Genomic DNA, 25,118 nt, shown 5'->3' on the forward strand with positions numbered 1-25,118 from the left:
ATTTGGAATTAATACCAATGTAGCAACCACAGAGTTCTGTGCTCCAGGTTTATATTTCCTCTGCGGCACTCTAGCTTTCAATAGCTTTTATGGCTGTTACAAATCATTTTTTCCTAGAGAAATGCTCCTATTGTTAGCTATAATGCAGAGTACAGAGTAATGTTTCTTTTCAGCAACCCCTACCTGAGCTTTTGCCTGTTCCAAGTCAGCTTTAATGAGGCCTTCTCTGCGCCCCATCTCTTGTAACTGCAGACATTTCCTTTCACACTCTTTTTTCAGTTCCTCTTCAGCCTGAAACAATGAAAGCACCTGAATATCAAAGTGATACCATATAATAATGCCATAAGCAGATCTATCACTATTTCCTACAGAAATCTTATTAGAACAGTAGAGTCCACATATAACTTTGGGTCATGCGATGTCACTTTTTATTTTTTAATTTGCAGTGCTGGGTACTTAAGCTGTTTAACATCCTAGCTATAGGTCATTGGTAGCTCATCAGTCATATAGTTCTAGCCACGCTGCCCATGGTTTTAAATTAAGTCACTGGTACTGAGCTTTTTGGGTCTCCTCTTGCACAAGATAAAAGAGTTACTGAATGTGCTTCATTCTACAGCCAATCTACAAAGAAAGGATTCCTGTAGGCTCCCTGACTTATGAGCAATATATAGACAACTCCTTGGATTCTCGACAGTACCAGTATACCTGATAAATCTAAAAAGGACATATCTAATTCTCCAAGCATGTGTCATGTACCAGCTGGGTGGGTGGGGGGGGGGGGTGTGCGCACGCGCGTGTCTTTCCTCTGAATGTAATCAGACCTATTCAAGTACCAGCTAGTTTGTGATGATCATACCCTCTAGTGGCTGGCCAGCAAATATGTTTAGTGCTCTAATACTATGGCCAATTAACAGAAAATGTCATTCTTTAGGTCGGGTGGCAAACACCTGTTTTCTAAGCGCTAACGGCTGTGCATGTGGTTTAAGCAGATGATCTTGGAACAAAGTACAGTTACAATTAACATCCACCGAATTTAAGGTAACAAAGTTGGAAACCACTGCTAGACACAAGAATTCTATCACATTCATGGAAAGTAAGAATTCTTTATTGCAGAGCAAGTAGTGAGATCAAAGAAATAAACATCTAGGCAATAGCCCTATAAACACATTAATGGGCCTTTCAAGGGGGCAGGATTATACTCAGGAACATCAGAATGGGTCTCTGCTTATCTGACTCCACAAGTTGCAGCCTGAGTTGCACAATAGTCTTGCTTTGGAAAAGGAGAGCATTATCAAGAGTTGTAGAAGAAAGAAAACGGAGATGATACTGGGGGACTACACCAAAACACCACCGAAGAAACAGCGAGGAAGAGTAAAGGCAATAAGAGCAATTTTAGAATCCTTTGTAATGGAGAATATCACATTGAAGAAATACCATAAAAACATCTTAATTTTATTTTCATTCTAACTCACTAAGAAAAATAAAAAAGCTATTTCAAGAAAAAAACGGCTGCAAGCAGAGTCCCTGTACATGTGCTGCAGAGGCTAGCCCAAATCCTGAGCTGGCCTCTGCTGACACATTAGAACCAAAAGCAGGAACAGTGCTACAGCATGGCTGGGCAAAGCGGCAAAGAATTTCCTTGGGGGGCATCCACCCTTGTATGTGTGCTGGGATGAGTCCTGATCAGCGGGTCTCCACAAAGGAATGTGAAAGGGGGAAAGTGGGCATGTCACTCACAAATAAACAAGAAGCTGCACAGCCCAAAGTCAGCACAGGAACTGTGCTATGGTACTTACCACCGCAGTGGAGTCAGGGAATCCATTCCCAATCTCAAGACTGTGTTAGCCTGGAGTTTCACTTTCCTTTTATTCAGAATTATAATTTCCTTTTCAGGACTGTACCTCATGAGAGAGAAGCTAGCAGGCAGAATGGAAATTTACCTTTGTTTTTTCTGCAAGCCTACTTGTTATGATTTCTTGTTCGGTGCGGTTCTTCTGCATTTCTCCCTGCAGCCCCTTCACTTGCAGCTCCAGCTCTCCAATGCGCTGTAAAAATCCCAATAAAATGGAATCAGCCACACAAAATAGTAAATCACCCAATTTAATGAGATTATATTTCAATAAACCTCCTAGTTTCATTACATTAACTTCAAGACCTTTTTTGTTTTATTAAACAATCTGAGTAATTCAGTTATTGCATATCCTAAATCTTTAACTAATAAGAAATACATTTGCCCTATCTATCATTTTAAAGATATTGGATTTACAGAGATGGGTGAAAATAATCATTAGCTTATTTGGGAAATTAAGGAGTAACATTTCATTTACAGTACAAAACAGACAGGTTTATGGTTTCATTTACCTCTGATGCTTTGCTCTAAATTTCAAATAAATGAAAAAAACACACATTTACTAATCAATATAGTGATTGCCAATTGTAGTTTAAATCTTATTTCAAACAGAATTCCACTTCATAGAAAACTTCTATTAAAATATTTCCAGGAGTCAACATTTCTCCAATCTGTTGTGTAGTTACATCCCTTTCCACGACAAGACCCGGATTCTAAATACAATTCGTAACGTGTCTAGTTAATTATTCTCAAAGGGGTGCAGAGTTTCAATTTGCTGCTTGCCTATATGCTAAAACAACCCAGGCAACTAAAAACTAAGAAAACTAACTCACATTTTGGTATGTAATTGCTTCTCTCTCTCTGAATTCATGCTTCATTTCCTCTTTAATTCTAGAACACTGGAATGAACAGCAACCAAGAAAAAAATCATCACAAGCAAGGAAGATATGATCATTTTTATATTATGTTGAGCACACAGCAAAATAGTATGGCACAACAGTAAGGGCCCAGTACCACAGATTGCTGAGTGTCCTCAACTCACAATAGAGGAAATGAGAGAAGGGGCTGCTCAGCATCTTTCAGGATTGGACTTTTAGAAAAGCATTCCCTGTTTTAGAAAAGAAAAACAGAAAGACAATTAAGAGTTAACAAAGCTACATGAGACAAACCCCTTGTGCTTTTGAAAAAGAGTGCTATTGAAAATGCAGAGGTAAGGAAGAAAGGAATAGAAGAATTTTTGAAATGTACAAGATGATCAGAACCAGTGTTAAACAGAAATTTTAAAACAAATATATGAAACAACGTGTATGTTCTGAGATAGTATTCTGAGCCCAGAGAAACTGGTTATATTTATAGGACCAAATGTTATCAGAAGTTCAGATAATGAGCCAGATTCTGATTGACACGTATATACAGACACATAGCAGAAAGCCCATGGCCATAGGGTAGCCCAGTGTGAAAATTGTATGCCCCGACTCTGGCTCTTTCCAGAACTCATGAAGAGGCTTCTCTGCAAGCCCCCCAACAAGGGAAATGATGGATGGAAGTTCTGGGATGGGGCTATATGTAAGGACTCTATGTTTCCTGCATATAAGCATATGCCTCCTGGCCTGGTAAAAGAAATTACAGCCTCCCCATTCCCACTACAGCAGGGTGAATACTTGATTTTTCAGTTCCACAGGCAAACCACAAAAATCCCAAACAACTTTTGTTTCAGGTCAACGTGAAATGACAATTTTTTGTTTTTTTCTTGTTGAAATGAAAAACAAACAAAAAAATCATTTTGGGTAAACCAAAACATTTTGTTTAGTTTTCAAGTGCTTTTAACCCTTTTGTTTTAGTGAAACTCAGCTACATTTTGGAACAAAGTTGTTTTGAAACACAAAGTCTTTGACTTTTTCAGCATTATTTCCCCCATTTTTTTTTTTGCAGTCAAAACTATTAGCTGAATTTGACCCAATTTGGTGAACAGTTTTGACTCACCCAAAATTGCATTTTTCAATAAACTGTTTGCTTAAAAAAAAATAATCACCCTGCTCTATTCACATTGCTATCAGGATTAACTTGAGGGGCCAATATGGGTGCTTTTAGCACAACATTTTGCAACTATTTGTTTTCCACAATCCCTAGAGCTCTATCCTGCAGCCCTTTGTCTCATCACTAATCTCACTGGTTTGAAAAGAACACCTCACACAACGCGGCCTGCAGGGCCAGCCCTATAATGCCATCAGTTTGAAGGAAATGTTGAATCTGTGCAGTGGAGTTTGTATGAGATGAAAGATCCCTGTCTTCTGTAGTGCTACCCAGAATCATAGACAGCTAATCCTGAGAGGAGCTGAGTTACTCCTGTAAACTGCTAAGCACATCAACTCCTGTGTTCGGTGATGGAACTGTATCCACACGGAGTCACACAGGGAGTTTAGGAGCAAGCTATTTTTAAGAATTTCAGATGTTCTCACAATGAATCCTTGAGTCATATGCCTCCAACCATCAGCTACTTTGCGCCTTCCAAGTTAAAATTGAATAAACTGATCCAAAAATCTAACTCAGAAGGAAAGGAGAGGAAATACATTTCTTCATTTATAGACAAGAAAACTGGGTTACTTATAATTAATTGGTATTTTGCTGTTACAGCTGCCTGCTCCTTAGGAATTCTACAAGTATGCCACTGTGGTACTCCAGAAAACCCCACCAGTCAAACTCTCAATAGTACACTCTCATTCATGCACCACTGATTGCTCCTTCTCGTCTAGAAATATGCATCTTTTACAACTCATCCCTCCCATGTTTCAGCCAACTCAGTGTGATGTTAAGGGGGAAAGATCTGAAATGAAGGGGATGTGGACAGACAAGTGGGGATTTGGTTAACATTTCTTGGTCACAGAAATCCAATATGCATAGTTTTTGAGGTCTCCTTCCCTCACTGCTTGGGAACTACAAAGTAATAGTGTGGTTTTAGGTTACAATATTCAGTAATGCAGCCTGACCAAAATCAAGCATCTGCTCTAAATTTGATTTGATTATGCTGCCTTTGCCAGGTGTAGAAGCACAGCTTGAGGGTAGCATCTTTGTAAATATACAGGACATGTTTAGGAAAAAGCCATACCGCAGCTTTCTTAAAGAACAGAATTGAAGACAATCAGAAGTGGGCTTGGTTGTGAGACAGAGGCAATGACTGGATCTCAGACGTAGAAAATCCCTGTTTGGAAATAACCTGATGCGAGTGTTTTGGACAAGCAAACAGAGGAGATGATTCACTGAAATAGCACCACACCACACAGTGAGAGAAGGTCTAGGAAAAATCACAGCGGGAAACTGGTAACTGAAAAAGAAGGATCCATAAAAACACCCTGCAACTTGCTGGTTTTACAAATGAACCTGTCTAGGTACATACCTGGCCCTCATCACTGTAACACCTGAGCAATGTGGCTCAGCTTTCCATTGACTTCTATCTGAGTTGGATCAAATCAGAAGCACCAAACAACAAAAACAAAAACCACTCACTAAGAGAGAACAGGTGATGAGCTCCATTTATAGAGGCTCAAACCTAAGGTCCCACAGTTGGATGAGGATCAAATTCAGGCCCTATGAGAGAGGGAGAATTTTTCCTGCTGGAAGGTACCTATATAGTAGCCCTTTCTGGACGTATCAGACACCAGATGATGATGATGATGATGATGAAGAAGAAGCAGCTCTGTGATGAAAAGCTGAGACAGCAGCCAGATGAACTCTCGGAGAAGGGTTAAATTAAACAACTGCCACCACCATCAAAAGATAGTAGTACTGTCCCGAAGTCCACCCGTATCCCAAGATCTGCTCACATCCCAGAATTCTCCAATTCCACCACCAAAAAGAGGCACCACATTTTGACAAAGTGGTTTGAGTTTGCTTTCCTCCTGGTTGGCATGCAAACGTGCTCACATGCACAAATAAATCTACTCCCACCTGCTTGGGCTTTTCTTCCCTCCCCAAGGCTTCCTGATAGGGTGTCCAACCCACCAGGGAATATACTATTCCTCTTAGGTGGCTGGAGGAACCATAGAACTCTTGTCTCAGACAGAACTAGGAAGTTCGCTGGTGAGGTTGCTGAGTAGTTGATTTGCTCTTCAGGGTACAGGGCATGCGGGATGGCTCTCTTGCAATCTTGTACCAGGAAGATCAGTGGCTGCTCCCACTGGATTTGGGGACAGGTAGCAATAGCATTAAGTGGGGAGCCAGCAAAATTTTGAATTTGGCACCACTGTCTCTTGTGAATGGATAGTTGTGTTGTCGTTACTATAATATGGCCACAACCGAGCAGCAGAGCAGTCAGAGTAGCACAGCAAAGGGAGTGAGCAAACCTGTTGGACACAAGCTTATACACGCTTTCTTTGAGAGGATCTTGGAGAGGTTCACTGAACTGGAAGAGAATGACCATGCAGACTAGGAAAAGGATTTTCACTTGATTGAAAAAAAGCACTGTTTCTAAAATTGGAAGGAGGAGAATTAAAAAAAAAAGACATATCGGCTAGCGCCTGAGTTTTTCACCTGCCTTGCAGTAAGGGGGTGTACTTTTAACAGGAACTCAGTGCTATTCAGTGGAATTCACCATGCAGGGCAAGTGGGATTCAATGTGCCAGAGCCACACAACAATCCTGAAGTACATCTACATGAACAACAGAATGAAATTTGAGACTGATACAGAAACTGCATAGGTAAAATTGAAGTCTGGCATAAGAGGATGAGACATTGGTATGTCAGCACTGAAATCAGGTGGTGTGATTGAGACAATGTAGACATATCTGAGCTAGCTTTAATCTAGCTAAATCAAAGGTAGCTCAAGTAACAATAGCAGAGAAGCCATAACAAAATGGGTTGCAGCCACCCAAGGATGTGCCTACGGTCCTGGGTGGGCAGGACATACCCCATTTCCTTGACTCTTAGTTCTTGCCTAGTATGAAACTACTGCACAGATATAGAAACTATAGACATTGGCCCAAATTTGGCTCCGGTATAACTCTGGTGAAATCAGTGGAGTTGTTGAATTGGGTCCATTTTGTTGTTGTTATTTTACTAAATCATTTGTAGTATAGTAAATAACAGTGCACATAAGCATGGGTGTCAACCTTGGCAGAAATGACTGCAAGCTGATTATCCTTCTCCCTGTTTTCCTTCTTTAGTTTATCTGCATTCAGTTTTAGTTGCAGTATTCTCTGCTCTTTTGCTGAAATGTCTCTTTGCAAACTGGTCACCAGTCCTGTGAAGAACAGAATTTAGGTCAAAGAATACAAAGGCATTTCAGTTATGAAAACCTGCTAAACAATAACATCATCATATAAACACTGAAGAAGAAAAAACATTTAGCATATATTAACAATATCTGGTTTTGAAAGCAGATCCAAATTTAGTCCATACACTCTGGGAGTTATTTAGTGTGACCATTAGTCCCAAGGAATTCAGTGCTTTGCTCCTTTGGGCAAGAACAATTCTCTTACAGCTCAGTTTTTCTTGAAAATCTATGCTTAGGTCTGAAACTTTGATAACTTGTCCCTGTGGACTGGTGTAAGTAAATATAACACACACTGTTTGCTTTTGGAAAACGGAGATGGAGTGAAATGATTTCGCTAACAGGACTGTATTGTTAGCTACTGTTTAAATAAAAACACTTGAGTATTTTGTGTAAATATTAAAGTCCTTTTGACTACTAAATCATTATATAAAGGAAGGCTGGAAATTGGAAAATGGTTTGCACTCTGAGACAGGGCCCTTGAGAGATATTCAGAACACTGGACATAGGAGGCCGGATCCTCAGTAGGTGTAAATCAGTAGTGTCCCTGAAGTTAGTGGAGCTATACTGATTACACAGCTGAGGGTCTGACCTACAGTGACTAACAGTTCCTTATATTCCAGGGTTTTCCCCCCTCTTTTTTTAAATAAACCATCTGTCCCACAACTCACCCAGGTTTAGGTCCCAATGTTCCTTATTTCTATTCTACTAGTTCTTCTGTCAGAAGATATCTGTAAGCCTCAAAGAGGTTAAAATGAAATAGAAAAAAGGGACGAACAATTTTAGAAGGTCCACAAAGCCACTAAAAATCATTTCTGGCCAGAGAAGTTTTCAAGTATACATTTTCATTGCTAAACTATATTAACTGTGATCCTAGCCCTAAAAACTGCATATTAAAAGTAGACTACCTGAGATGCCAGAGGAAATATACCTGTAGTTAGACCTTGGTTCCTCCTTAGCTTCTCACCCTCTTTTTTCAAGTTTGCAATTTCTAAGTCTCTTTCAGAGAGGGAATGGCACAAGACTTGGCTCGAATCTCTCTGCAGACTGCTGATCTACAAAAGATATGCAAAGAAAATAAATTATTGGTAACCTTAAATAGGGAATGGGCAAACCAGCTCAGGTCATACAAACCCTACCTTTGTTCTACATTTGAACCAGACTTGTTTTGAGGTTTGAAATAAGTTAAATGGCTTTTTGTTTAAATTAATCAAATACACTCATGTCCATACTTCCCAATTCAGTCGTGATCAAAAGCTGCTATGAGAAAAGTGTTCTTGCTACATTTCCAACTCCATGGATATGCCAGATATTTAGACAGTCTGTCCAACAGCAAGTTAAGGAGGGCCTTTACAGCTCTCCGTTTTCAATCTACGCAGACATCTAACTTAAAAGTCTGATATAAGGCACTGAGAAATGTAATCACCTCTGTCCATGGGGCTTTGGGTAGGTGGAAGACCTACCCCATTACTTGTGATTTTGTAATTTGTATTGCCACTTGAGGTCAAAATGGCTTTCTGTGTTTTTGTCCCAGATGCCTGTTTCTAGAAAACTGAATATTTGTTAGGAGTTGACAGTGTATCTGTGATTCAAGCAGTTGCCCTATTTGCATGGTCAGCCGCTACAATAAGGAAAAGGCAAGTAGCACAGTGATTATGTATGGTTTAATTGGTTTTTGTTCTTTTTAATTGGTTTGTACATATATTTTAAATATTTTATCATTCTGGATATCATTTTAAGTTTTATTGTAATATATTTTAATTTTTGTGCATTGAACTATGGCTAAGTTGCTAGTAATAAACTTGACTTGATATTTCCAAATGGGAAAAAAGCATGAGAAGCTTCATTTGTGAACTTGTTTTCCAAGATCTCCAGCCCAATTCTGCAGACCTGAGTGGTTTGAATAGTTTAGACAAATATTCAAACCTGAGAGTTTATCCAAACTGAGCAGGGTTCAGCCAAGATTACTCTAAGCACAAACAAAAGGCAAATAGTCTCTCTGCTACTGAAATATTCCAGCAGTCAAACATTCAGAAAAAAAAACAAAAAAACCCACAGATCACAGATCCTTCTCAGCTAACTCACATGAGCAGCCCCATGGATGCTTGCATGAGTAAGTCAAAAGGATTTATATATCATGGGCCAACTTATAGCAACAGGAGGAGTAAGGCTAGTATTTCAAGGTCATTGGTTTATATGTTTTTTTCGGGAGTCTTCAGCTAATTGTCAAGAACAAATATTTCAAATAATAACTTACTGAAAGCACTCAAAGTCATGTACATTTTCTAATGCAAATAAAGATCAGCCACATTACCTCCTGGCTGTCATGAGTGAAGATGAAACTTTGCAGTCTACTTTTGCATCTCATGGCCAAAGAGATAATAAGAAGGGAGGAAATATAAATTTCCCATTGTTAAAATAATTGGTTTCATGAGCCTAATTCAGAGCGGATAAGTAGACCGTTTGAAGGAGTCCACTGGGGGAGTGTGCAGCTCTACCTGCAATATATCGTCTTCAGCATAATACAAAACCAGAGCTGCTGACAACTCACTGAAAACAATCACCAACGCTCTGTATAGCAATAATTCTGTTTTATGTATCCGATTTTCAGTATTGCTCTTTCCTTGCTCTTTATCACTGTGTGCATTCACATGAACACAGAGCTTAAAAGGGACACGGTCATCTTGAAATACAGTCAACATAAAAATGTCTTAAAAGTAGTTTCAGATATTATACTTGCCTTCCAGCCACCCTCCCAATTTATATAGCTTTTCAATCAGATTTCCATATTTTAAAAATGTTTTCTCTCTCCTGTTGTTGTATGAAAGACACACACAAACAAACAAGGAAGCTAACTTTCTATGCAAAGGAAACAGTGTCTATATACAAAGGGTTGTCAAAAAGGTGAACAAACTGAAAAAAAACCCCAGCTCTTTTTCTCCTCTAAGCTCTTTTGTTTCTAGCAACAACTGTTAGTTAAAAAAAAAAAAATTCACAAAGGAGTCTAATTAAAGTTGACAGTGTCCCATTACGAGTTCGAAAGATACCTGCTCTTTCAAGGCTTTAATCTCTCCTGTCTTTGCTTCAATATCTCGCTCAAAGGTCAGTAGTTTTTGAGTAGACTCGACATCATTCCTAGCAGCCTGAGCCATCTTCTTTGTCATCACTGCAATTTCATCCTGAAGATTGGCTATCACTGTATCTTTATGTTTTGACTCACTTTCAAAACCTAAGAGACGACTGATTTCATCTTTCATTTTCAGAATTATTTCATCCTACATGCAGAATAAATTTGAATATTATACACAAATGTGGATACAACATTGTGCCTATTCCAAAAAAGGTTTTCAAATTATTTTATTTTATTTTATGATAAATTTTCTGTCTCCAAAACGCTACACTTGCTCATTCTAGTATTATTAAAATATAGTGGTAGTCCAACAACTTTAAAACAAAACTTCAGATACTCACATTTGCTACCTTACAGTTCCTCACCCTGAAATTCACTAGCTCCAAGACATCTCATTCCTTTGTCCACATAATAATTCTCACTCATGTGTGTAGTCCCATTCAAAATCAGTTACTCTACACTGATGTGCGTGAAGGGAATTTTACTATTAGTCATTTAAAGACCCTATTTGTATAGCATTTCTGCTTTGTTTGCCCACCAATCACAATATTTGCTTCAATATATTCCTGTTGTTATAAACAATATTTTTGTGATCTACCTCCATGTCACATTCATACATCACCTTTTCCTGAAGAAGTAAATCCATATGATGACTTCCTGATAATGGAACTCCACTTGCTCCAGATTGTCCATTTCCTGGTACATTTGTCAAGATTGAATATAAAAAATAAAAGGGGCTTCTAATGACTTGCACAGAAATTCAACACAAGAGCCTGTTCTGATTAGGATTAATGCATCTTTACCTCCCTAGTTTGTCTACAAGCATTTCCAAAGCCACCATCATTTTAGTACCTATGCTTTTTATCCAAGCAATTGCAGAATAATAATAAAATGTTATAATAAATGACATTCACTGGCATAAACAAACTATATAAACAGTGAAGTATAATATAGTTTCAAGATAAAAAAAATCCTCGGGAGGAGGAGGAGTAGATATAATGTCTGAATGTTTTTCTGAATATGCAACATTGAATAACTATGCATATACTAGCTATAATGTTATGACATATGGCACATGAATAACTATGACTATATAACCTATAACATTATGAAATACAGAATATGGATCATTTTGGCCCTGATTAAGAAAAGCATTTAAGCTTCAGTCCACCACTATTCAGGAAAGCACTTAAGCATAAGCACATGCTCAGAGCTAAGTGTAAGTCCCATTAACTTCAATGACCTTAAAAATTCAGTTAAACACATGCTTCAGTGTTTTTCTCCATCACTGCTTTTCTGTTGTGCTGGCATGATTGTGCAGCAATGCTTTTTCGTCTGAAACCATTTCAATTCAATTTGATGATATGCTGTTTAATCTTTTGTATTACTATATGCATAAAAACAAGAATAAGAAAAATAAATATTTAATTAATGTCATGCTATAGTGTTAGGGACTACAGTAGAGTTAGGGACATTACCAAGTCTTAGCTAACATATGACCCTAAAATTTGTAGGCATGCAAATTCTTATACAATATGCCAACCATGGTTAAAAACCTGGTTCAGCTTTTCCAGTTGTATTTGGGTTTAAACCCTCTAGAACCTTTCCTTAGCCATGACATTGTCCTGTTCTTTACACTTAGAAAATATATGCAAGATATGGCTCTATTTTTAACTCACTCCCAATGAGAACGGCTGATAACCACAGATCAAAAGAGAAAACAAAGTTACTCCAACCACCAGATGTAACAGTTGAATGTATCACCAATGGAAAACACAGTAAGTAGTAACAGAGCAAGTTACACTTTCATAGAACCACAGGACTGGAAGGGACCTCGAGAGGTCATCTAGTCCAGTCCCCTGCACTCATGGCGGGACTAAGTATTGTCTAGACCATCCTTGCCAGGTGTTTGTCTAACCTGCTCTTAAAAATCTCCAATGATGGAGATTCCACAACTGCCCTAGGCAATTTATTCCACCGCTTACCCACCCTGACAGTTAGGATGTTTTTCTTAATGTCCAACCTAAATCTCCTTTGCTGCAGTTTAAGCCTGCTGCTTCTTGTCCTATCCTCAGAGGTTAAGAACAACAATTCTTCTCCCTCCTCCTTGCAACAACCTTTTATGTACTTGAAAACTAAACAGCAATTCTATACTATGAACCTGATCCAATGCCCACTGAAGACAATGCAACAACTCCATCGACACTGGATTGGGTCTGCATGCCTAATTCTCCTGTCACCTGCCAATGTAAGTCAGAAGTATCTCCAACAAGGTCAGTGGACCTGTGAAACTAGTGTGAGAGGAGAATCGGTCCTGTCAATCCTTCTGTAGACTGACAAGTAGATACATGTGAAAAAACATCATTTTGCATGGAAGTCATGATCAACTTTACTACTGTGCAATGCTATATAAAGGGTTAATAATGAAAGCACCAAAAAATACCTTGTCTGACTGCAGTAGGCCTATTGAAAGTATCTGGAGAGAAAGAAGAAGTCATACTTCTCCCCCAAGCACTCACAGGTCTTTTTCTGTTTGGTGGATGGGGTGTAGTTCCATTTGTTCCATGTATCCAACTGTTGTGAACACTGGATGGGTGCTGAGACTGGAGGAAAGGAAGCTGAGGAGGAGCTGTTGAAGGGGTGTAAAGTTTTATCTCTGAAATTAACTGAAGCTGCCCTGGCCATGCTGTGCGATGTTTCATTGGTGGGCAAGACATCTGCAGGGGGAAAAAATGCAATCTTGTACAGAGGGTGGGAAAAAATTACTTAATACAGTGTGTGTATGTTATATATTAATACATACTGCAATATGTATGAAGAGAAGAAAAATTCAAATCAACCTGCATCACCTTGCCATTTTCAACTTTGAATTTCATCTTTCATCATGCCACCTAATCACTTAGCTTTGTTTGGTCTTTTTGTAGTTCTTCAGAGTCTTCTCTAAACTATTGTCATCTACAAAATCTGCCACCTCTTGATTCACCTTTTTTCCAGATCATACATGAATATCTGTACAACATCAATACTAGTAAAACTCATCCCGATGGTCTGTTGGCATACTTTGCTATGACAACAATTAAATGAAGTCTTTCAAACTATTCGTGTGCTTAAAGTTAGGCATGTCCTTAAGTGACTACTGGCCAAGGCCTGAGTTTCTTAATCAACTCTTGTGCAGAATTTTGTCAAGGCTTTGTAAAAGTCAAACTGGTTCTCTTTTATCCATTATATTATTGACAGGATTTAAGAATTCTAGTAGACTACAAAGCACAAATTTCCTTTACACACACAATACTGGTTTGTACCAATCATATCAAGTTTGTGGATCTTTGGAGGCAAATCTGGCTAGGTATTCATAAAGCTTGTGGTTGGGTTATGGTTTCATATGGAAACCTCTGGTCTGCATGATTTCAACCCAAAATCCTGGCATTTTGGCAAAGTTTCACTTTGAGACAATGGATGCAAACCCATGTTCAGAGAAACTGAATAAACGTTTGTACCCTGGGGTAATTGTATGAAGGAAACTATGCCAAATAAAGTGGTTAAGCAAATAGTTTGTGAGCAACAACACTGTGTTGTGGACAGGAGACTAAACTGAAGGCTATTTTCTTCAGCAGTTCTCAGACTTTTCTCTTGGTGACCCCTTTCACACAGCAAGCCTCTGAGTGCGACCCCCTTTTATAAATTAAAAACAATTTTTTTATATTAAACATTGTTATAAATGCTGGAGGCAAAGCGGGATTTGGAGGTGGAGGCTGACAGCCCACGACCCCCATGTAATAACCTCATGACCCCCGAGGGTTCATGACCCCCAGTTTGAGAACCCCTATCTTAATCTGTCATTTGGTATTCTGAAATCCCCATGAGGACACCTGGATTGAGATCAGATTTATCCAGCCTGATAGCCCTACATGTCAGAGAAATTATGTAGGGCACTGCATGCTTATCTGTTAATTAGAGCACCTTTCAATTGTTGTAGAGATGAGCCAAAACTGAAGCTCTGAATTCCAATTCCTTTTAATTTCATGCTGTGGGTTTATATTCCTGCCCTGGAATACAAACCTGGCCTGTGGTTTCAGTCTTGGGTCAGATCCAAAATCAAGAGAGGTCTAGTTTCCAGTTTGGTTGTGACTGAATTCTGATGAAAACTGCCAAAGTCTTGTGAGCTATGATCCATCCTATCCAAACCCTATCCCTGGTTCACCATTAAACCTGAACCCAACCCTAATCCTGAGCCACAACTAAACACTGCTAACTTGACCCATCTCTAGAAGAAGCTGGACCTTCCACAAAGGGATGACTCCACTGGCAAACAGTAAGCATGCTGTACAACACTTCCCTTGCTACAGGACAAGTCCCAGAATTTGGAAAGGGGAGAGCCTGAGTTTATCAGCTGTATGGCCCATGAAATCAAGTGCTTTGGTCATCAGACTAGTATCCCTCCACAGAAAGGGTGAGTCAGGTATCTCTCTAGACAGCCACCCAAGTTTTCAGGCAAAGGCTAATATTGCTCCCTGGACTTCAGTGTTCCTCCAACTATCATTCTTTAACCCATCCTTTTTGGACACAGGTCTGCACTACATGACTGATTTTCCAAGCAAAGGAAGAGGCTGGACTCAAAGAATCTCTTGATTGTGGCCTAGCTGCAGCTGGAAAAATATAATCACTTTGGGAGACCAACAATATTTTGTCTGTTTTATTCTTTTAAATCTGTTTACCACTGAGGCATTAGCAATTGACTCCTCAGAGTTTATCTTTTGCTCTGTGACACTGTGGAAATATAAGAAGTACTTGTGGCACCTTAGAGACTAACAAATTTATTTGCGTATAAGCTTTCGTGAGCCAGTATGTCCCTCGGCCTGCGCCGCTTCCTGCAGCCCCAATTGGCCGGGCACAGCAAACCGCGGCCAGTGGAAGCCGCGATTGGCCGAACCTGCGGACACAGCAGGTAAACAAACCGGCCCAGCCCGCCAGGGGCTTTCCCTGAACAAGCGGCATCCCAAGCTTGGGAAACACTGACTTAAGATGAACTGAAATACTTTTAAAATACATACAAAAAAGATCCTAAGTCTCAAACAAAATGCATGCATGAATTAAAAAATTATAAATAAAATGTGAAACAAACAATGTGAAAATAATGTCCTCTTTTACTTACCTGCCCAGACCCAATTTCAAGGTCCAATGTTTCACCTGCAAGAATTGATAACATCACACACACCTAAAGCAGCATTATGAATGCAGCGCCTCACTCTGCATAGGTGTTTGTGATGCTCAGATCTTGACAGGTTAAAAAAAAAAAGGCTTTTATTTGCCTTTAAAATGTATTTGTAATTTCAGGGCTACACATTTGTTTCGTTCAGGATTGAATAATTTAACATCTTATACAATTATAGTTAAAAAATTGTTTCACTTTTAATACTAAAAAAAGGGACAATCGTCTTTTTATAGATATAGTAAGTACTTGGTGCACTGAAACTTAACCATGATTTATCCTCTACAGTGAACAATGTCAAACATCAAAACTATTATATCAAAAAGGAATCATAAAGCCTGAAGCTTTAAAAAGGCACCGTTGTGCTGTTTCTGTGTCAGTATGTATTGTACATATTTTTTAAAATGAAAATGCCTGATGTTCTGCTGTGGACAAACTTTATTTAAACAGTTTTTCTGCCACAGCATTGGAATTCTAACTGCATTAGTTCATCAAGTTGGTTTCACCACCTAGAATCAGGATTTTTCTCTTCAGTTATCAGCTCTCTGTGTATCTTTGGGGAGAAGAGTCCAAACTACTAAACTGGGCTAGGACATCCAAAATCTGCACCCGGATACTCAAATTGGCACTCTGGGACTATTATGTGTACCGAGGTGGTGCTTAGAGGCCCAAGATCAGGGCTTAATTTTGCTTGGCACTCTACACACAGCAGAGATAATCCCAGTCCCTGCCCAGAAGAATTTACAATCTAATTTATATGTTAGTCTCTAAAGTGCCACAAGTACTCCTTGTTCTTTCTGCTGATACAGACTAACATGGCTACCACTCTGAAATCTAATTTATGTATAGGAAATGTAGCCTAGTGCTTAAACCTCAGGTTTGAGAACCAGAATTTCTGGGTTCTGCTCCTGGCTCCTCCACTGATTCACTCTGCAACCTTGAATAAGTCATTGAACAGCTCCCTGCTTCAGTTTCCCTACCCATACAATAGAAGTAATGCTTCCTTAATTTACAGGGGACATATGAGGTTTAATTATTATATGTTGGTAAAGCACTTTAAGATACTGTGATGGAATGAGTTATAACCGTGCAAAGTGTTAACATAAATGTGCATTTTGTGTGCCCAATGTTAGTCTGAGTGATAGAATATGTCACCCCATTAAATCACCCATTTTGGAAAGTTAGGCCTTGACTATTTATTTGAAGTGCAGCATTTCTATGTTTGCAATATGGGAATACAAACTATTGCGACATCCTTTGCTTCTTGCTGCATTTGAGCACTCCTTCCCAAATTCTGGAGACATGTCTCCAAAGACAAGCCTGAATCTATCAGATTGTTTTTTATCCTATTCAAGGAAGATTTCTAGATCTCCAATTTCTTGAGATCTTCAAGACCCAGAGCAATAAAAGTATTACAGGTTCTTATCAATTCCTTCCCATATAAATTGCCTGAAATCTTGGTGATACTAGCTGACTGTCCGGTGACAGGAGTACTACAGTTCCTTTTTTAAAAGCAGCATCACTTGCCCCATAACCTCAGCCATGCGGAACGCAATGCCATCCACAGCCTCAGAAACAACTCTGACATCATAATCAAAAAGGCTGACAAAGGAGGTGCTGTTGTCGTCATGAATAGGTCGGAATATGAACAAGAGGCTGCTCGGCAGCTCTCCAACACGAGTTTCTACAAGCCATTACCCTCTGATCCCACTGAGAGTTACCAAAAGCAACTACAGCATTTGCTCAAGAAACTTCCTGAAAAAGCACAAGATCAAATCCGCACAGACACACCCCTGGAACCCCGACCTGGGATATTCTATCTACTACCCAAGATCCATAAACCTGGAAATCCTGGGCGCCCCATCATCTCAGGCATTGGCACCCTGACAGCAGGATTGTCTGGCTATGTAGACTCCCTCCTCAGGCCCTACGCTACCAGCACTCCCAGCTACCTTCGAGACACCACTGACTTCCTGAGGAAACTACAATCCATCGGTGATCTTCCTGATAACACCATCCTGGCCACTATGGATGTAGAAGCCCTCTACACCAACATTCCACACAAAGATGGACTACAAGCCGTCAAGAACACTATCCCCGATAATGTCACGGCTAACCTGGTGGCTGAACTTTGTGACTTTGTCCTTACCCATAACTACTTCACATTTGGGGACAATGTATACCTTCAGATCAGCGGCACTGCTATGGGTACCCGCATGGCCCCACAGTATGCCAACATTTTTATGGCTGATTTAGAACAACGCTTCCTCAGCTCTCGTCCCCTAAAGCCCCTACTCTACTTGCGCTATATTGATGACATCTTCATCATCTGGACCAATGGAAAAGAAGCCCTTGAGGAATTCCACCATGATTTCAACAATTTCCATCCCACCACCAACCTCAGCCTGGTCCAGTCCACACAAGAGATCCACTTCCTGGACACTACAGTGCTAATAAACAATGGTCACATAAACACCACCCTATACCGGAAACCTACTGACCGCTATTCCTACCTGCATGCCTCCAGCTTTCACCCTGACCACACCACACGATCCATCGTCTACAGCCAAGCTCTGCGATACAACCGCATTTGCTCCAACCCCTCAGACAGAGACAAACACCTACAAGATCTCTGTCAAGCTTTCTTACAACTACAATACCCACCTGCAGAAGTAAAGAAACAGATTGATAGAGCCAGAAGAGTTCCCAGAAGTTACCTACTACAGGACAGGCCTAACAAAGAAAATAACAGAACGCCACTAGCCGTCACCTTCAGCCCCCAACTAAAACCCCTCCAACGCATTATTAAGGATCTACAACCTATCCTAAAGGATGACCCAACACTCTCACAAATCTTGGGAGACAGGCCAGTCCTTGCCTACAGACAGCCCCGCAACCTGAAGCAAATACTCACCAACAACCACATACCACACAACAGAACCACTAACCCAGGAACTTATCCTTGCAACAAAGCCCGTTGCCAACTGTGCCCACATATCTATTCAGGGGACACCATCACAGGGCCTAATAACATCAGTCACACTATCAGAGGCTCGTTCACCTGCACATCCACCAATGTGATATATGCCATCATGTGCCAGCAATGCCCCTCTGCCATGTACATTGGTCAAACTGGACAGTCTCTACGTAAAAGAATAAATGGACACAAATCAGATGTCAAGAATTATAACATTCATAAACCAGTCGGAGAACACTTCAATCTCTCTGGTCACGCGATCACAGACATGAAGGTCGCTATCTTAAAACAAAAAAACTTCAAATCCAGACTCCAGTGAGAAACTGCTGAATTGGAATTCATTTGCAAATTGGATACTATTAATTTAGGCTTAAATAGAGACTTGGAGTGGCTAAGTCATTATGCAAGGTAGCCTGTTTCCTCTTGTTTTTTCCTACCCCCCCCCCCAGATGTTCTGGTTTAACTTGGATTTTAACTTGAAGAGTGGTCAGTTTGGATGAGCTATTACCAGCAGGAGAGTGAGTTTGTGTGTGTATGGGGGTGGGGGGGATGTGAGAACCTGGATTTATGCAGGAAATAGCCCAGCTTGATTGTCATGCACATTGTGTAAAGAGTTGTCACTTTGGATGGGCTATCACCAGCAGGAGAGTGAATTTGTGTGGGGGGGTGGAGGGTGAGAAAACCTGGATTTGTGCTGGAAATCACTTTAGATAAGCTATTACCAGCAGGACAGTGGGGTGGGAATAGGTATTGTTTCATATTCTCTGTGTATATATAAAGCCTGCTGCAGTTTCCACGATATGCATCTGAGGAAGTGAGCTGTAGCTCACGAAAGCTTATGCTCTAATAAATTGGTTAGTCTCTAAGGTGCCACAAGTCCTCCTTTTCTTTTTGCGAATACAGACTAACACGGCTGTTACTCTGAAACCTTTTTTAATGTCATTTCCTATACATGTGAATGCTTTTATTTTACACTGTGTTCAAGAGTTGTGGTGTGACATGGTGTCTTTGCTGGATGCCTGTCTCATGTTAAGGACATGAATGATACTATTGCTAATAAAGTAATCACATATAATCCAGGTATACTTTTGAGTTTGAAAGCGCAAATTTTTAAGCGCAATTTTCAAAAGGTAACCGTTTTTATAATCTGTTATTTTTACCATTTAACTTTTGAAAACACATCATGATAAGGGAATTTTCCAGTTTGGATACTCTGTACTTCTGAAGAAGAATCAGAAAAACCTGGAGATATTTCTGAGGTTTCTAGAGGCTTAACTTTTCTTGTCCCTAGTGCATTTGGGGGCGAAGAAAAAGCCAGGAGGTTATACAACCTCTCAATGAAGGGCCTGAGATTGTGCAGCAGGTGGAGCTAAAGACCTCTTATTTTCCAATTCCCTCTCACAATGAATCCAAGAACATTTCTTTCCCCCTCTTTTGAGAGAGAAGGCGTCTCAAAGGGAAAACAATTTGCCTCACTACCATATCTAGCTATGCTGACTTTTTGAAAAATAAAATGTTAAAACCTGAGTAAGATGTCTAGGCTGTGATTAAAGTACAATTATCATACTTTATTTCTGAAAGAGTCTCTCTGTTTGAGATGCATGCCCTATACCTAGGGCCCTACAAAATTCATGGTCCATTTTGATCAATTTCATGATCATAGGATTAAAAAAATCGTAAATTTCATGATTTCAGCTACTTAAATCTGAAATGTCATGGTGTTGTAAGGGTAGGGATCTTGACCCAAAAAGGAGCCTGTGTGTGTGTGTGTGTGTGTCACAAGGTTATTGGAGGGGGGTTGCAGTACTGCTACCCTTACTTACTACACTGCTGCTGGTGATGCTGCTGCCTTCAGAGCTGGGCAGCTGGAGAGCATGGCTGCTGGCTGGAAGCCCAGCTCTGAAGACAGAACCACGCCCAGCACCTGCGCAAAGTAAGGATGGCCTGGTATGGTGTTGCCACCCTTACTTCTGCACCGCTGACTGCAGAGCTGGGCCCTCAGTGAACAGCCGCCGCTCTCTGGCCACCCAGCTCTGAAGGCAGCAGCACAGAAGTAAAGGGTGGTATCATATTGTATTGCCACCCTTACTTCTGCACGGCTGCCGGCAGCGCACTGCCTTCCTTCAGAGCTGGGCGCCTGGCCAACAGCTACTGCTCTCCAGCCACCCCAATCTGAAGGCAGGGCAGAAGTAACAGTGGCAATACCGCAACCCCCCCTAAAATAACCTTGTGACTCCCCTGCAATTCCCTTTTAGGTCAGGACCCCCAATTTGAGAAACGCTGATCTCCCCATGAAATCATATAGGGTAAAAGTACACAAAAGACGAAATTTCACAGGGGGAGACCAGATTTCATGGTCAGTGACACATACCTACCTATACCTAAAACAGGGTTTACAGCTGGAACCGGCAATATCTCTCAATGCAATAAAACCTTTTAAAGTACACCCACTGTACTAGTTAAGGAAGTGAGTATCAGAGAAGGGGAACATGGAACATGCAAAGAGAAGGATGAGGGGGAAAAACAGAAGGAAGAGAAAAGAAGCTCCTTGGGCACGGACCATTGTTTTGTGCTGTTTGTACAGCACCTAGCACAATGGGATCATAATGGAGGGGCACACAGAACCCTTAGTGTCAGGCCTGGATTAACCAATATGCACTGGGTGCACTTGCACAGGGCTCCCATCTCATGGAGTTCCTCAGCCACCAGAAAAAATAAACAGGGTCAGAAAGGGGGCAGGGCATCGCAGACATGGGGCATTGCCTGAACACTGTGAGGAGAGCCAATGGGCTGGATCAGGGAGCTAGGCCAGCACTACAGCACAGAAGCTGCTGGGGGTGAGTTTGGGGTGAGCTCACACTCCAACACCCCCATTGGCTTCGCACCTAGCACCGGAGGCAGGACCAGACACCCTCCCTGGGGCCTTTCATTCCCCTGGCAGCAGGAAAGATGGGGGACCCCCAATTGTCATAGTGCAGGGGGCCTCTGTTGGTGGTGGTGGGAGACTGATGGAGCCAGTGTGGAAGAAGGAGAAGCATACAGACCTCCTGCCATAGGGGAAAAGGCAGGGAGGGATGGGGATGAAAGGCATATGGGGAAGTGAAAATGGAGATAAACCCAGAGCCACTGGTTTGTGTGGGGGAGAATGGGAGAACCTGGAATGACAGAACAGGAGAAATGGGAGGCACACAGATCCCCTGGTGCTGGCAGAAGTGACACAGAGTCCCTGAAACAGAGGAGGATGGGAAGGCACCAAACAGCGAGTTGTGGAGTGAGAAATGGAGGTATGCAAGGAGTCCCTGGTGTGTGACCCTCTAGTATATAATAATACTGAAAATGAGTGAGAACTACAAGGTGAGGGATGGAAAAAAGGACCAGAAATGCAGACATTACAAGAGGTAGAAACATGAGAGAGGGAAACAACTAATAAAATAAGCAGAATTTTTTAGCTTTTGTTTTTCTGGTATATTAATATAGTAATATGTTTGGGTTTTAAATGTAACCAAATACATAGCTATTGGAGGCTTATTTCACACTGTAGCTTGATGTCAAAGGGAGATTTACCTGAGAAATGAGGTACTGAACAGGACCAAGGAAATGGTCATTTGGTATAGTCACATGATTAACAAATCCAGTCAGACTTCCGCAATTTCAGCCCATTTTTTACTAAACATTTCACTCCATTCTTTGTATCAATATATTTACTTTTATAAATAAGGAGTGTTGTCCATTGCTCAGTTCTAGATTTTACACATCTGTCAGGTTCCACTCTGCATTATTCTTACATTGGCATAAGAGGGTGAACAAATTAATTAAAAAAGGAATTTCTAAAAGGTCTTGGGTGAAAACTCCTCAAAGGGGCCAGAATGTCACCCCTGGAGCAGACACTCATATGCAGCTACCTTACAAAATAGGAAGATGTTATCCACTCATGGGACATTACCTGAGAAGTGTTTTCTATCACTAGCTCATAGGATGTTCCTCCTGAACCAAAGCGCAGAATATCCCCTGCACCCACTTTCACTGCTGCGTTCTGTATATGGCAATCATTAACGAAAGTGCCATGAAGAGAGTTGAAATCTTGAAGAACAAAGCTGCTTTCTGAATCACTGAATTCAATGACTGCATGGTGATCTTCAATACCTATAGACTGAAATTAGATAACAGTTTCAGAAATCAGTGCAAAGAATTTCCCAGAGTTATGGATCGCAATGGGGATTTTGCTGGGATTTATTTTGCTTTGTCTCATCTGGCTAATTTCATACCATAATATGTTTTGGCTCAGAGGTAGTCAAAATGGCTGCTGATTACTCATCTATTATGCAAGATACAGTTTTTTTTTTTTAATTTTGTTCAATGGCTAGATTTTTTTTTAAAAGCTTCACATTTTTGCATTTTATAAGTCAGACAGGTCATCTGAATAGGTACCAAAACATACAAGATCCCAGCAATAAAAATGGATAACTGATCATAGAATATCAGGGTTGGAAGGGACCTCAGGAGGTCATCTAGTCCAACCCCCTGCTCAAAAGCAGGACCCATACCCAATTAAATCATCCCAGCCAGGGCTTTGTCAAGCCTGACCTTAAAAACTTCTAAGGAAGGAGATTCCACCACCTCCCTAGGCAACGCATTCCAGTGTTTCACCACCCTCCTAGTGAAAAAGTTTTTCCTAATATCCAACCTAAACCTCCCCCACTGCAACTTGAGACCATTACTCCTGGTCCTGTCCTCTTCCACCACTGAGAATAGTCTAGAACAATCCCCCCTCATTCTTCTCTTCTGCAGACTAAACAATCCCAGTTCCCTCAGCCTCTCCTCATAACTCATGTGTTCCAGACCCCTAATCATTTTTGTTGTTGATGTTACAGAAAGATGCATATGATAATAATGAAGGTATGATTTTAAGAACTTTTCCCTCCCCCTTGCTTCTTGTGATCTTTCTCTATAGCATATTATTTCATATCCAACCTAGGCCCCAATACTACAGACACTTAAAACACGAGGAACTTTTTTGCACATTTAGTACTTCCATTGAACTCAGTGGGACTACAACTCACATATGCAAATATTTGCAGTATCAGGACCCTAGATTGTAAGCTACTTGGAGCAAGAACCTGTCTTTTTTCCTCTCTGTAGTGTAAAGCATCCTTGACACTTACTGTAGAGTGCTACACTAATGTATGCTCATGGTTTAAAAACCCTCCTGTGTAGAGACATCTGTGGTTTTTAGTAAACTAATCTCAGAAAAGGAACGATTTTTAATTGTGATCTTAAACTTAATCACAGATGAAACAGCTGTAAAATGACATTCTGATCCAACCCTTATTCACATAGGGCTTGATTCAAAGCCCACCAAAGTCACAGGACAGATTCCCATTGACTTCAATGGGCTTTGGATCTAGTCCCCAGCACTACTGAGGTATAATTTTCTATAATACCCTATCCTTTTCTAAGTGTTAGAGCTAGTTCATGTATGAACACCTGTAATGATGGTTCTTAAGCAACCTCCTTGGCAAATTAGTGAGTTGTCTAATTGAACTGGTGGTTCCTAATGTCTATGTTAAGTTTTCCTATTTTTAGGAGGCTGTTTTCAGGCTGTTGCTTCATGTTATATGACCCTAACCCATATCAAATAATTCCTCTCTCTTTTGGTTGTCTAACTTAAATATTTAAACAGGTTCTCTAATTGCCATTTCATCCCTGTTGCTCTAAATGAAATCAAATAAATCACTGCTGACTAAGAAAGACTGGAATTATTATAAATGGGGTAATGAAGTTAAGTAAGAGTAACTGCTGTAAAGAATAATAATGAAAATAAATTTTATGCTTATACCTTCAGAACGAGATCTGAATCTTCATGTCTTCCTATAGTAGTTACTTTTGCTCTCAGCATAAAAACACCATCTGAACTTTTTAAAAAGGCTTTCATTGTCTCTTCTTTTTATCTGTAAGGTTTTATTTTTTAAAAAAACTCAATTTTAAAGTGTTATCCAATGCACTTTTGCAATTACTACAGTCAAAACATTTTAAATAGCTTAAATGAACAGTATCAAATAACATAGAATAAATATCGTAATTTATTTACAGGGATGCTGTCAGATTGAAATTAAAATTAAAGACAAATTCTCTACCCTGTATAATTAAAAAAAAAATTTAAAACAAATTTTCAAGACAGCCTGAGAGAGTTAGGCATCCATTTATCATTAAAATTCAAATCCCATCCTAAGACAGAAAGAATTTTAAATATCTGATTTACTTTTTATACCATTCATGCTATTTGGATACTTTCAGAACTTCACTTTGAGACTGAGAGGCATCTAGAGACTGGTCAAGTTCACTTTCTCGGTCACTAACAGATGCTGCAATGTTTGGGTTTCATGCAGGGTGAAAATATTTAGATCCAAACAAGGAAATGCTTTTATTGACCTTTTAAAAACATCATTACCAATATTTCTTTGTAAATTTGTTTCCCCACTTGCAACCTAGACTAGCTGACAGTGTCACTTTAGGAGGTCTAACATTCACAGCAGGGTGAGAAATTTGTGTACCCTCTGCAAAACTGGTATCCTATGCAGCTGACATCACACCAAAAAGATTACTACCTCCCACGGTGAATTTCATCTGTAAAATATCAATTCTGCTTAAAAACTTTGTGTTCAGTCCTGCAAGTGCCCTATGCACAGA

At 40.2% G+C, this 25,118-nt stretch overlaps 1 protein-coding gene across 17 annotated transcripts in view; it reads right to left on the reverse strand.

The window, feature by feature from the left end:
- The window catches only part of FHAD1 (forkhead associated phosphopeptide binding domain 1), a 66,597-nt gene that overhangs the window by 38,786 nt on the left and 2,693 nt on the right, over nucleotides 1-25,118 (reverse strand). For 13 of the 17 annotated variants that reach the window (XR_012155595.1, XM_073317144.1, XM_073317145.1 and 10 more), the window contains exons 3-12: nucleotides 24,268-24,379; nucleotides 22,375-22,581; nucleotides 12,689-12,962; nucleotides 10,868-10,941; nucleotides 10,163-10,390; nucleotides 8,047-8,170; nucleotides 6,955-7,085; nucleotides 2,683-2,748; nucleotides 1,941-2,045; nucleotides 184-291 (exon numbers count right to left, since the gene is read on the reverse strand). Coding sequence is in view for 16 of the 17 variants with exons in the window: in XM_073317144.1 (XP_073173245.1) it covers nucleotides 184-291; nucleotides 1,941-2,045; nucleotides 2,683-2,748; nucleotides 6,955-7,085; nucleotides 8,047-8,170; nucleotides 10,163-10,390; nucleotides 10,868-10,941; nucleotides 12,689-12,962; nucleotides 22,375-22,581; nucleotides 24,268-24,363 (1,413 nt within the window). In the remaining variant the exon portion in view is untranslated. Of the gene's footprint in view, nucleotides 1-183; nucleotides 292-1,940; nucleotides 2,046-2,682; nucleotides 2,749-6,954; nucleotides 7,086-8,046; nucleotides 8,171-10,162; nucleotides 10,391-10,867; nucleotides 10,942-11,488; nucleotides 11,593-12,688; nucleotides 12,963-22,374; nucleotides 22,582-24,267; nucleotides 24,380-25,118 lie in introns of those variants that run through there. The other 4 variants (XM_073317147.1, XM_073317142.1, XM_073317149.1 and 1 more) reach the window with 4 other exon arrangements.

This window comes from Lepidochelys kempii, chromosome 18 (assembly GCF_965140265.1).
Source record: "Lepidochelys kempii isolate rLepKem1 chromosome 18, rLepKem1.hap2, whole genome shotgun sequence".
NCBI classification, from domain to species: domain Eukaryota; kingdom Metazoa; phylum Chordata; order Testudines; family Cheloniidae; genus Lepidochelys; species Lepidochelys kempii.